This window comes from Zingiber officinale, chromosome 5B, assembly GCF_018446385.1.
Source record: "Zingiber officinale cultivar Zhangliang chromosome 5B, Zo_v1.1, whole genome shotgun sequence".
Taxonomy (NCBI): domain Eukaryota; kingdom Viridiplantae; phylum Streptophyta; class Magnoliopsida; order Zingiberales; family Zingiberaceae; genus Zingiber; species Zingiber officinale.
In genome coordinates this window covers 128,546,673-128,559,673 of record NC_055995.1, presented here as the reverse complement: position 1 = coordinate 128,559,673, position 13,001 = coordinate 128,546,673, and the positions used below count along the sequence as shown (strand labels likewise).

At 40.7% G+C, this 13,001-nt stretch overlaps 2 protein-coding genes across 2 annotated transcripts; one reads left to right on the top strand and one right to left on the bottom strand.

The window, feature by feature from the left end:
- The first annotated feature begins 1,514 nt into the window (after positions 1-1,514).
- On the top strand, positions 1,515-6,668 carry LOC121985958 (7-methyl-GTP pyrophosphatase-like). Its single transcript, XM_042539701.1, has 9 exons — positions 1,515-1,754; positions 1,959-2,030; positions 2,097-2,171; positions 4,118-4,201; positions 5,715-5,784; positions 5,887-5,978; positions 6,109-6,150; positions 6,264-6,344; positions 6,440-6,668. The coding sequence occupies exons 1-9, from the start codon at positions 1,719-1,721 to the stop codon at positions 6,521-6,523; spliced, it is 636 nt and encodes a 211-aa protein (XP_042395635.1). The 5' UTR covers positions 1,515-1,718; the 3' UTR covers positions 6,524-6,668.
- A 1,131-nt stretch (positions 6,669-7,799) lies between these two features.
- On the bottom strand, positions 7,800-8,529 carry LOC121987862. Its single transcript, XM_042541575.1, has one exon. It carries the CDS (start codon positions 8,464-8,466, stop codon positions 7,942-7,944), a length of 525 nt encoding a protein of 174 aa, XP_042397509.1. The 5' UTR covers positions 8,467-8,529; the 3' UTR covers positions 7,800-7,941.
- Between the last annotated feature and the right edge of the window lie 4,472 nt (positions 8,530-13,001).

The following is a 13,001-nucleotide window of genomic DNA, read 5'->3' as shown; positions in this document are numbered from 1 at the left end:
TTTTGTTATTTTTGAATCATGAGAGTCCTAGTAACTCATTGATGGTGTCACTAGTGAGTATATTGTCCTAAACTTTATAATAAATTTATGATAAATTTTATCAATTCTTTACCAAATTAAAAATTCAATTTACATTGTTGAAGGAGTGCTCTCGAAATATATTAGTTTTGGTTAAAGTGATTCAGAATCTGTTAGCTTCATCAATTAATTTTAAATGAAATTAATTGATGAATCTATACCATTTGAAAATTTTAAAATTTAATATTTTTTAAATCATGAGAGTCTTGACAACCCATTGATGATGTTGATTAGTGAATATTATTGTTCTATGTCTTATAATGAGTTTATGATTACTACTCCCAATTTAGACCATCAAATTAAGATATATGGGCGTATATACATTAAAAAGACTTCTGAGTACATTGATTTTGATTTAAAGTAATTCAAAGTTTTCTAGATTTATTAGTCAGTCTCAGATATATTAAGAGCAATACTTTTTGGAATGGATATAATAAAAATTTAAAAAAGAGATAAACTTTTGACAACAGTGAAAGGAGTATTATAGGAATATGCTGCATGATTTTAAAATTATGAAAGTTAGATACGTGAAATGAATAACATTGAAATTTTTCATGTGGTTTAGTGAAATGTCGTAAAAAAAAATCAATAATTAATCTCAAGGTGTAAATGAACTCACTCATGAACTATTCAAAGCTCGTTTTAATAAAAGCTCGTTTGAGCTTGTTTAATGAGACGTTGAGATAAACAAACCAAGTTCAAGTTTAACATTACTCGGCTTGTTTTCTTGTGAACATGTTTATTAATAAGCTCATGAATCAACTTTTAAATAAAAATAATAATTTTCATATTAAATTTATAGATTTTACACCATACTTATAAAAAATATAAATAAATATATTAAATTTATTTATTAGAATAAAATTATATATTTTAATAAGAATATTATAACTTTTTCTAAATATATAATTTAATTTTTTATGAGTATTTAAATTTATAATTTATATTTATTAAGCTCGTTTAAATGGGATAAAAACTCAAATAAATTTGTAAGTTATGAATATATTAGTTAAATAAAATTTGAGTTCGACTCAATTATAAATAAGTTAAATTTAAATATTTAAGAGTTTGACTTGATTCGATTCCATTATATTCCTAAATGGACCAAAACGTGCAATTAAAGTTACGAATTTCCCAAAAAACACACCAAACTTTTATATTTTTCAAAAATATATTTATTTTCCGTTTTACCTCTTCCGTCCAAATCACACCACCTGTGCTAGATTTCAAAAAATAATGCTATTATAGTATTATTTTTCAAAATATAACACTATAATAGTGTTGATTTTTTAAATGCAGCATTATAATAGTTAATTGGAAGGGTAAAATAAGAAATAAGTGCGTCGTTTGACAAATATGAAAAGTAGATGTGTTTTTTTTTTTTAAATTCCGCAATTTTAACACAACGTGATAGGATGAATCCGAGTAGATGTTTTCGGCAGGATCGACGGTCTGGATTCAATGAAGAAGGAAATATTCGGCGTCGCCGACATTGGAAACCGATCACCTCTATCGGATTCTATCCCAACCGGCAGACCCTACTGCCTGACGCTGGAACCTCCACGGCTAGCTGCTGTCTGCTCTCCCCAGTCGCGTCTCTCCTCATCCCTTCCCTTCTCTCGCTACTGGGATCTACAAAGATGACTGCAAATCCTCCTACTCTTCCTCCGTTTAAGGTATGCTCCAATCTAATTCCTTCTCTGTATGAATTTACTATTTTATCGTGTCACCCTAGTTCTAATCACATAAAAACTTGCGATTCCTTCTTTTATTGTGGGATTTCTAATCTCTTCTACTACGATAGGATAAAAGGTGCCGTTTTTTTCTTTCTTTTTGACCCATTTTTGTCACTTCGTTAATTTGTTATTGGCTTGTGGCAGTTGATATTGGGATCAATGTCGGTGGCTCGTCGTCACATCTTAAAAGAGATGGGGTTTCTATTCGATGTCATGGTTTGTTAACAATGATCTGCATTCCTCTTTTCAAGGGATAGAGATATTAACTTGGTTTATTTCTAGACTGCAGACATTGACGAGAAGAGTATTCGTAGGGAAAATCCAGATGAATTGGTCATGGTTCTTGCTGAAGCTAAGGTATGTAGCCTAAATATGGGAAATTCCGTGGCTTCACTTGCATTTATGCTTGATAACTTATTAGTCCAAGTATTTTTTTTATTGCATAACAATGTAAAACAAGGTGAAAGTACAGTAAAAATAATTTGGAGATTGATTTTTAACTTGACTTTCACTAGCACATTAAGATTAGGGTCCTCTTGTGTTTATACGTGTTTGATTTATTTGTGTGGTACCCATTTTGTGTTCAAAAACTGTTATTTTGCCTCTGTAGCATGGTTGGTCCTATTTTTTATGTACATATTTAACTCCATAATAGTCTTGATGTGCTTCTGATACAGAAAAGGTTGATGTAATAACTTGCCAAGTCCAACCACTAATCCAAAATGTTAAGCCTATGTTAATAGTTACTTACTCATCCAAAATGTTAAGCCTATGTTAATAGTAAGTTACTCATCTAAACTTATCCCTCATCATTAGCCCAAAACTCATCATATGTGACTAAACTAGGGTAGTACAAACTGCCTCATTTAAAGCTTGACCTTCATGTCAAGACTTAAAGACCAATTTGATAACCTAGAGTATCCTTAATTGGTGACATGTGAGGCCCAACAGTGAATTTTCTATACACAAGCAACTCATTCCAACAACCCGTCATGCCAAGGATATATGCTCTCATTTTTCATCATCCACATGGATAAGAAAATTAATCTATTAATTTGTCAGGTTCAATCAATGACCAAAAATTTTAAAGCTATTTAATAGTAGTTAATTCATATAAGCTAATTAACCTAGCTTATAACTCATAATGTGGGATTAAGTGATGATGACACATTTTACCATCTTAAGATTCTTCAAATTAGGTTCCAATGTGTTTCTTTGCGCTTCTTTAAGTAACCTAAGATCTTATAGAAGGCTTGATTATGATTTTAGAACTAAATATCAATTCTAGAAGATATCTGATACAAATTTTGTTTATGCTAATTATGCAAAATAAAATTAAGGAAAAATATAAAATAAAGCGGAGGCAAGCCAAAGCTCGTCCTAATTCAAAATTATAACCTCTGTGTCAGTTGAATCTAATTCTCTTATGCCCCAAGGATATTGTCTATGTCACCCTTTTGATAGTGCTATTATGTCCATAAGACCCTTTTAACTTTGAGTAGCAAAAATGAAGTAAAATTTTTGAAGGAAATGCAAGTTGAAGAGGAAAGAAAGGTAGAAGAAGGGAAGTAGATTATTGTGAGTTGGATTATAGAAAGGGCTTGTGTGGAAATTACACTCATGCAACTCTAAGTATCTATAACAATCTTATATGTTCTATCTCCACACTTTGTCGAAGTATGATTACACGTGCCATCTCTTGTGGGTGTGTACAAGATGAGGTGCACTATATGAAACCTATTGCTTTTCCCTCACTTCTTTTAGCTTGTAGGAGTTTGTCTGTGGTTCCAATATTGTCATCACTTCCCATGGTTGGGGAGTATGTGTCTTCATGTTTAGAGTCGTGCACAAGTTCTATGGACAGTACTTTGGGCATGCATTTATGCTACATGATCCCTATCATGATAGCCCATAACATTGCAAATTTGGTTTGGGTTTGAGTCAGGGTAACCTTCTCTAGGTTTTTGAGTTGACCTCTATCTGTTAGATGGCAGTTCTGGGAAAGATTGAGTTAACAATTTTTTCTAGTTGAAATGCCCTTTAGGATAGTGTGGTTCTAGTGGGAGGTGTATGCTGAAACGTAGAGGCTTTGGTAATCTGCAACTTCTATGGTTTTGTAGTAGGCTTCTTCCAATGAATCAGAGGAAATTTACTTTGGATTTCTGCCCTAAGTCAATGGCTTTGATAATCTTTGTTCTATTAAACAACTGTACATCCTATCATATTAGTAAAAATTTATGCTATTCCTTACAGTCTCATCTTCCTTTTTTTTTTACTTGTACTGATGTATGATATTGTGTCAGGCAGATGCTATCATATCAAGGATGAATGTTGAAGGTCTTATAGAGAAGATTGAGGAACCAACCCTCTTGATTACTTCTGATATAGTATGTCTTAACTTTGCTTACGGTGCATTTCATATACTTATGATTCCTCCATATGTTTTATGCTAAAATATTTGGACCGTTGTTTTCTTATTTTTCATGCTGGCATGCTATAATTATAGATTAGCAATGCAAAGGGGAAAAAAGTAACCCTGCTACTAATTATGTTCATCTCAGCTTCTGTTTATCTTATTATGTACTCGTGCTCCAATAAAATTATCTTCTATGTGAGTTGCTACTTTGAACTGTGCTATAATTCATCTTTAGGTTGTTTTTTTAAGAATTGGACTGGACCAATGGTTGACTGCTTCAACTAGAATTTGTCCTGAACTCAGTCCATTTGGCTTCCTATTGGACAAATTGTTACAGGCCAGTTAGAGGTTAGATGTGTTTTCCATTGCGGATGCTAATTTTTTTTATTTTGATATTGTGTGTGTGTGTGTGTGTGAGAGAGAGAGAGAGAGAGAGATTACTCAAAAACCCTTGTCTATCTATGTCTATGATGATGTTTTGATAAGCTTGCCTTTTATCAAGTCTTTTTCTATTTTGTTTTTGTGCTAGTTATTTCTTTTCATTTCTTTTATAGTAGGGGCTTGACATAAGAGGATCCATATAGTCGAGCCCACTTAGTGAGAATAAAAGCTTGATTATTGTTGTTGTTATTGTGCTAGTTATTTCTTTTTCTTGGTGAACTATGGCTACCTAATTGTACATCCAAGATCTTGTCTACTATATCTGCAAGAAAGAAAGCCATGCTAGTGTGCTTGTAACATGGATCTTGTTTCATACTGTCACGTCCTTGATATAGTACATGTCTTATTTATAGGACACGAAAAAGATATTTATTACTTGGCAGCTTGGTGCAACGCTCGAAACCATGTCCTTTAAGATGAAATGCTGTATAGGAACACATCATAATTGTTATGGCCTATAGAAACCCAATAACTAATGCTTATGCTTTATCCACAACCAATGCAAAATAGTTGACACTAAAAGTATTTATGGTACAAAGTTACGGATAATAATTATATATGATAAAAAAAATTATCATTATTATATCACTCTGTGGCAATATTATAAAATGTAATTGTCAATTAATTGTGAAAAAATTGTCAATAATGGGACATTTTATGAGGGGTCAATTTAATGCTATGATTACTACTTTTTACTATGGGAGTTAGGCTGATGAATCTAGTTAGTTATACAATTTTTATCACCAAAAACTTTTAACAATATATTATTAAATTTTGATAATTAAAAATGCACTTTTTTAAGTAGTGAGTGGTGACTGAATATTGTTATGTTTTCATCAGACACTCACCATAAGAATGTTAGACCAAAGAGTTATCTTGTTTGATATTCATTGTTCCATAGACCTAGATTAAGCAAACACAAGATCTATCGTTGCATGTAGTTCAGCTATCTTTTCGCTTAAATGGTAACAAGGTTTCACCCGTTGAGCTTCATGCATAATAAATTGAATTGTTTTGAGTGCTATGTTGGTATTGATTTGGAGGTGGTGGTCCATAAAGGGATAATTAGAGAAAAGCCTAGCAGCAAGGAAGAAGCTCGGCAGTTCCTCAAAGGTTAAATCTACATGACTTCCACTCAACTTCTTGTTCAAAATTTATCAAAAATATATCTTTCTTTTCTCCAAGGCAAGTAGAGTCATGCTTTTTCTTCCACAGGCTATTCTGGAGGCCACGTATCAACAGTTGGTTCAGTTCTTGTTACCAATCTAAAGACTGGCAGGAGATTTGGAGGTTTAGATAAGGCTGAGGTTCGTGCAAACTTATTTACATGCCTGTGTTTTAGAAGCAGAAATATGCATGGCAGAAGGCCACCATTTTTTCATGTCGATGTTAACATGTAAAAAATAGCTGTCTAACAACCTCTTTAAACACATCTAGGTATATTTTCATGACATACCAGACGAGATCATCGAGAACTTGGTATTTCTTTTTCCCCTCCAGCTCCTGTAACATAATTTGTATTATGTATTTTCCTGCATTATTTACGCCTAGAATTTTTTTTTTGTGTGCATTGTATCTTCTTCTTGGTGCAGATCGATGAGGGTGTCGTATTCAACGTTGCTGGTGGCCTGCTGCTGGAACACCCATATATCTTGCCATTTGTTGAATCAGTGGTTAGTAACAATGGAAGTCACTGAAATCTCATCAATTTCGTTAAACTTCGGCAACATTATTTACTTGTGCCCATGCATGGCGGTTTTGGTTGCAGATAGGAGCCACGGACAGTGTCATGGGACTTGCAAAGGGTCTCACTCACAACCTCATTCGTGAAGCTTTATCCGTGGACTCTTAAAGTATTAACGCGTTATTAAGAGTTCTGATCAACTAGTGTTCAGATTAAAAGAATTGAGATTTTATTATTGGATTCAAAATGATGGGCCTGAATGAATCGGGATTATAAATCCTTTTATTTTCATCTATTAAACCGTATTTAAGTATTTGAAAAGTCTCTTGAAAATCATTAAGTAGCAAATTATAAGTTATTAAATGGTAAAATAAATTTAAATTTACCATCGTAGGGACAATACTCCCTAGAGTATAGTTTGTAAAATTGTGAGCCTGTTTTTGTAGGATTGCACGATCCAAAAGTACAAATTGATTTTGGATCGTGCAAAAGTGATTTTTGCGTTAGTATCAGAGTAGCATCATAATTTTTTATTTATGTTGAACCATGAGATTTAATCTATCAAATTGAAATTAATTTAGAGATTTATAATTAATTATAAGATTTACCTTTAACCGTCCAGTTTCATACTCAATTTAATCTTTTTTCATCTTTTGTGGTTAATATTTTGAGATTATTTAAATATATATTTAGTTAGTAATTTATCAATAATATTTTATCATTTTTTTCTTCAAAATAAGTTGTATTTGGATGTATATTGCCTATTATTAAGCGGAATCAATCCGTTTTTAGAAAATTATTTGTACTATTTGTGTTCAAATTAAAGGATTTAATAGTTGTTAATTAATTTGTTGGCCTTTTAGTTGGGTTATCTTGTAAATTGAATGTGATTATTATTGTTATTGTATTAATAAAATTTTTATATTTTTTATTTTATAATATGAAAATATAAATATGATTGAGGGTTATTGTGTTAGAATAATAGTTAAATTACTAGTTAATTTAAATGTATATAGATAATAACATCAAATTATTAATCTATTTATATATAAATATTTTTTTTTAAAAAAAAAATAATTATTAATCATTAATCATCTAGGATTTTTGATAGAATATACTATTCGATCGATTTGATCCTAACTTCAAATTGATTCTACAATTATGATTATGATTCTACAAATTATGTCTGAGAGCACACAACCAAATCCTTAATTGGAATCATGGAATCCAATTCTTTTAGCTCTAGCTTTTTTCTGTGCTTTCGTTTTGGTTCAGTGAGTTTTTTGAGGTGTGAATTTAGGTATTTGTTAAATTGTCAAAAGTAGATAAAAAAAAAAAGTTGAGAATCAAAAGAGGAAATGCTGAAAGTAAAAATTGAAACCGATATCAAACTGTATAATTATGTTCTTCATGAATAATATATGCATAATCTATCCAGTGCAAATTAAACAAATAGCCTTCTGAAAACACTATAAGCAATCTAGTACAAGACGATCCATTGTTTACAAAATGATGATCAAATATAAACATATCGAAGCATCAATCGACCAAAGTACAGAAAAAGAGATGAGGGAGAATGGTTTAGTTCAGCCGAAGCACTGTTCGCCTGGAAGAGGCCCGGGAATGTACCCCCGTTCCAAGAACTGCAGGCCAAAGACGACCACGACGGCGAGCAAGGCGAGGTAAGAGAGCCCTTCCGCCGCCCCGAGCAGGCCGTAGGGCCCCGCCGGCAGCCCCGATCCGGTCTTCGCCTTGGTGTAGAGGGACCACCCGACGATTCCGGCCACCACCAGGTAGCTCACTCCCTCCGCCGCCCCAAACGAGCCGCCGGGTCCCGGCGGAAGCCCGCACCCGGTCGTCTTAAGCGCGTAGAGGGAAATTCCAATCACCGGGCAGGAAAGAAGGCCCCCAATCCCCGCCGCTATCTCGATGCCCCCGCCGCTGCCGCTGCCGCTGCCGGCGTCCTTGGCCTTGCAGACGACGGGCCGCCGAAGGGTAGGAGTCAGGTGACGAGGCAAGGAGGTGAAAGCGAGCGGGAGAAGCAGCCTAGCAGTCGCCATGGCGTGGATAGGATTAGGAAGGCAGCAGCGGTGGGAGCAGGGCAACAACATCCGTTCGCGGTTCGCCTTATCTCTTCTTGCGCATGGAAGCTATTCGTTTGTTCGGCCACGCGCGGCCGTTGACCGAGGTCGAGCGCTAATTTTCTTCCGGGTTTGGTCGAAACGCGACGCAGGTTTTTGCGCCCCAATCGCATGTTGACCGCACCGCGCGAGGATGGTAAAAGGATTGGATATTTTTCGAATAAAAGAGTATCCTATTAACATGTGATGTGGTGATGAGAAGGAACCTCGTCCTTCGGAAGATAGTTATCACATGGAGATCAGAGTTAAGATGATCAACGCTTAGAAGTCATTTATTGATTGGATGAGTATATCCTGATCGAGAAGAAAAAGGCTCGATCCGATATCACCTTTGACTCGGCCATGAGCCGAGCACCTGACGCTCAAATAAGAGTACGATAAAGGGAGCAGTATGCAGAAACCGAGCTGAGCGACTCCTCCGCTCGGCTTAGCAGTAGACACGACATCAGTCGAGCATGAGGACAGTGGACTTCCAGCCGAGCGACTGTCCCGCTCGACCCAACAGCAGACAGCACGTGGACAGTGGACTTCCGGCCGAGCGGCTATCCCGCTCGGCTCGACAGCAGACAACACATGGAAAGTGGGGTTCCAGCTGAGAGGTTATTCCACTCGGCCAAGCAACATACACAACAGACTATCTTTCGACATCATTTTGGGAGCTAGTGCCGCTGATAGACGGCATGGTCAAACAGAAGATCATACGACGGAAGCTTCCACTGTCACTTCAAAGATATGTTCGGTCCGTTAAGGTATTGTGTGAGAGACACTTTACTGATAAGTCTTTTAAGAAAAACTTTAAGATGCGTGCTCACCTTGGGAAGCGTGCACGCGCGCTACCAAAGCTCTATATAAAGAGGGGTCCAAGCATCGACGGAGGGATACGATATTTTACTATTGCGCTACAGTTCTTGTTATTTCGCTTACTGTTTCTTCTTCTTCTTCGTCGTCGGAGACTGACTTGAGCGTTGGAGGACCATTGCTGGGAACTCCTTCCCTAGCTCGGCATTGACGTCAGTTGGGAGTCCACAGGAGGTCAGCGTGAGCGTCACATCCCCAACATTCATCTCATCAACTTTCGGACATGGTGGCAAAAGGCGAATACGCTCGCCCCCAGCGCCCCCGCCAATCCGTCCCAGGGCTAACACGGAGGAGGTAAATCACGGACGGCTACTAGTCTTTGGAATAATAACTAGCACATAAGGGGAGGGCAGATCCTCTGGACCGCTTTTTGTGGTCCAGGGGATGATCCCTAAACATGTGATCCTGTCCGAACCGGGAGTCAACGGACACTGGGCACGTGGCGCTCCCTGCTGAATCCTCGAATGCTCCGTTGAACCTGCAGCAAAAACCGAGCCAGGAGGGGTGTCCCGGCGGCGGCCCTCCGACGCTCAAGTCAGGCGAGGAATAACAAAAGGGTGGCCTCAAGATGAAGACTTTTTTCATACCTCCGGTGAAGAAATGGAGGCCTTATATAGGCCTCTCGAAGAAGCCTGGACGCGCCAATCAAAGCAACCACCTGCCTTTGACCATGCCCAGGCATGGGTCTGTCAGAAGGGCCATGCCCAGATATGGACCTGGCAGGAAGACGTCCATGAGGCCATACTGCTACTGTATCAACCTTTCCACGATGTGACAGCAAGATCCTCCATCGTGCGATCTTGTGTACGGCCTAATCATCAGACATGCTTCTGCTGATATCCCATATCCCGAGCCGAGAGCATAGGCCGCTCGGCCACCTTTGTACCCTCGCCCTTATCTTGGTCGAACGGACAACCCGCTCGGCCCTTTGGCCCCAGCCGAGCGGACTCCCGCTCGGCCCTTCGATCCTCCTGCCTTGGCGTCGGAAACCCAAGCCCCTGGATGGGTTGTCTCTAAATCCGCTCGGACTTACTCAGCTGCTCGGCGCAGCCATTAACCGCTTAGTCAGCCCTTCATCGGTCCTCAAGCTGAGACCCTTCAGGAAGTGGGTCCCCCATTCTTACCGGCGGATCACTTGCCTTCCCTTCAAGTCTAGTCGAAGGAGGAAGTGAGTCCGACTGACTGGACTATATGTGTCCGAGCGGGCGGTCGCCGCCTTTCCGTAGCTTATAATATCCCTGGGGCCGTTCGACCCTTCTGCCAAATTCGGCCGCTCGGCTCTTCGTTTTGGTTGTCTTGTCGCTCAACATGGGTGTTTGCTTGTCTAAATCTTCTCGGAAATCGTGCAATCTTTTTCATTAAGGCGAAGCGTGCGCGGTATGGGCGCATTAATTGCGCTCGGTGACAGGGCGCCACGTGTCGACCATTGTGTGGCGGCGGCGTCACTTACGATGGGACGCCCCCGTTTGAAATGGATGGCCCGATGGCGTCCTCGTTTCTCGTGACCTAGATCGGACGGCGGAGGCTGACCGGCCTCGGCCGTATAAAGCCTCCGTCCCCTTTTTTGGCCAGCCACTTGCTCGCGCTTTGTCTTTCTGTTTCGTTCTGTTGCTGCGGTCTCCGGCGATCCAGTGTCTGTTTTTAGGCGGCGATCATCTCATCGGTGATTCTTTCCGCCCGTTTCCTTCCCAGTGAGTCTTCTTCCTTCACTTACTAGGTCTTCTCTGCTCATTTCGCCCCTTTCGTTCCCCTTCCTTCGATTTCTTGCTATTCTTTCGCCTCTCCGAGATGGCAAGCTCCTCCGAACCCGCTGTTGGTGTTCATGGCCCCTAGTACCTGACCATGGAGAGTCGATTTGATGAGGAGGGTGCTCGGCGCCTTGTTCGGACGTATGGGATTCCTGATAACTATAAAATAGTTGTAGCCGACCCGACTGACCGGCCCCATGACCCCCTGATCGGCACCATTTGTTTTTTTTCTAGACCAATTCCAGGGCGGCCTTAGATTTCCTACCCATCCCTTTATTTTAGAGGTTTGTAACTATTTTCGCATCTCGCTCGGCCAACTTATGCCGAATTCCTTTAGGCTGCTGAGCGGGGTGGTCGTCCTCTTCAAGCTGCACAGTATCCCTCTTGACCCCAAAATATTCCACTTCTTCTTCTACCCCAAACAATCCGAGCCGGGCACTTTTATTTTCGAAAGTAGAATAGACTTTAAATTTTTTGATAATATGCCGACCTCCAACAAACACTGGAAGGAGTTTTTCTTCTATATCCGACTTCCCGAGCGGCCAGCATTCCGAACCAAATGGCAGACCGCTGTGCCAACCCAGCCGGAGCTCGGCAAGTTCAGAAGCAATCCAGCCTATCTTCATGCGGCGAACTGGTTGTCCGGTCAGCGATACAAGATCGACCAGTTGCTGCTCAAGGGAGGTGTTGTATATTTTCGGATTGTCTCCCATTCGGGCAAATCTCCCCTTCCGCATGAGTAAGGATTCTTTACTCTCTACGCCTTTTTTATCTAACTGATTTTAATTTCTTTACCTACAGCTGAAGTCATGTGGCGCTCCAAGGCTACTGATCATCTGAAGTTGAAGGCCGTGGAGATTGAGGCCTCCACAAAGAAGGAACTCGCCGAGCGGGGTCTTATCCCTAGCCGCCCGGCGGATGTAGGAGAGGGGGGGACACAGTCCGCCCCGGAAACAGAAGCTGCCCCATCCGCTTCAACGGAGGTTGAGGCGGATCTCGCTTCCTCACCCCACCGAGGCCCCCAGTTGGAGATCCACCATTGAGGTTCGGCGGAACGTCAAGAGACTCCACCTTCCGACCCAAGAGGGGAAACAGCTCGATCGGCGTAACCGCTGCCGCACGCCATCACGGATCGGGACCCCGTGGCTTCGCCACCGCACAGCCCTCCGGCCTCCTCCCGGACTCGTCCGCCACGCTTCGGGTTGGGAAACTTCCACTATAGGGAGTCCTCAGATCGCGCCGCGATCAAGAAGCGCCGTCCGGTCATCCAACCATCAAGACTACCTCCGATTCCCATCGGAGGAATATTTATTGTCCGCCGATCGACTCCGAGCCCCGTTCACGAAATAACCTTGACGGGTCCGGTCGCCAAGCTTTTGAGGACGCGCATATTCAAGTGGCCCTCATGACGCCCAAGCATTTCGGCGACAACAACCAGCAGGCCACTCTGTAAATTCATCTTTCTTCCTGTGCCATGCTACTGTTTGGTTCCCGATTTCATTATTACAGCATTGGGCCGAGCAAATCGCCACTAGCCATCGGCTAGCCGAGTTGGAGGATCTCCGAAAACTTCAAGTGTCGGGGTCCCACGCCGAGCGGGAGAAACAAGCCCTCGAGGTCGAACAGAAGCCGACCTAGCTACTGAGGTGGCTCGACTTGAAGGCTGGTGAAGATACGCGACGCAGACGTGAAGCGCACCAGGAGCCAGAAGAGGCGATCGCGGATCCGGATAAGATGAAGGTTGAAGTCCGGGCCCTAGATCAATCCAAGGCCCAGCTGAACGCCAAGCGGGAGGACCGTTCGGCAGAACGCACAAAAGCCGAGGTGGACTTGAAGGCGCCCAAGATACCTTAACCGCTTCTCGAGCGGCACTCAAAAAATATAAGGAGGGAGAGCCGT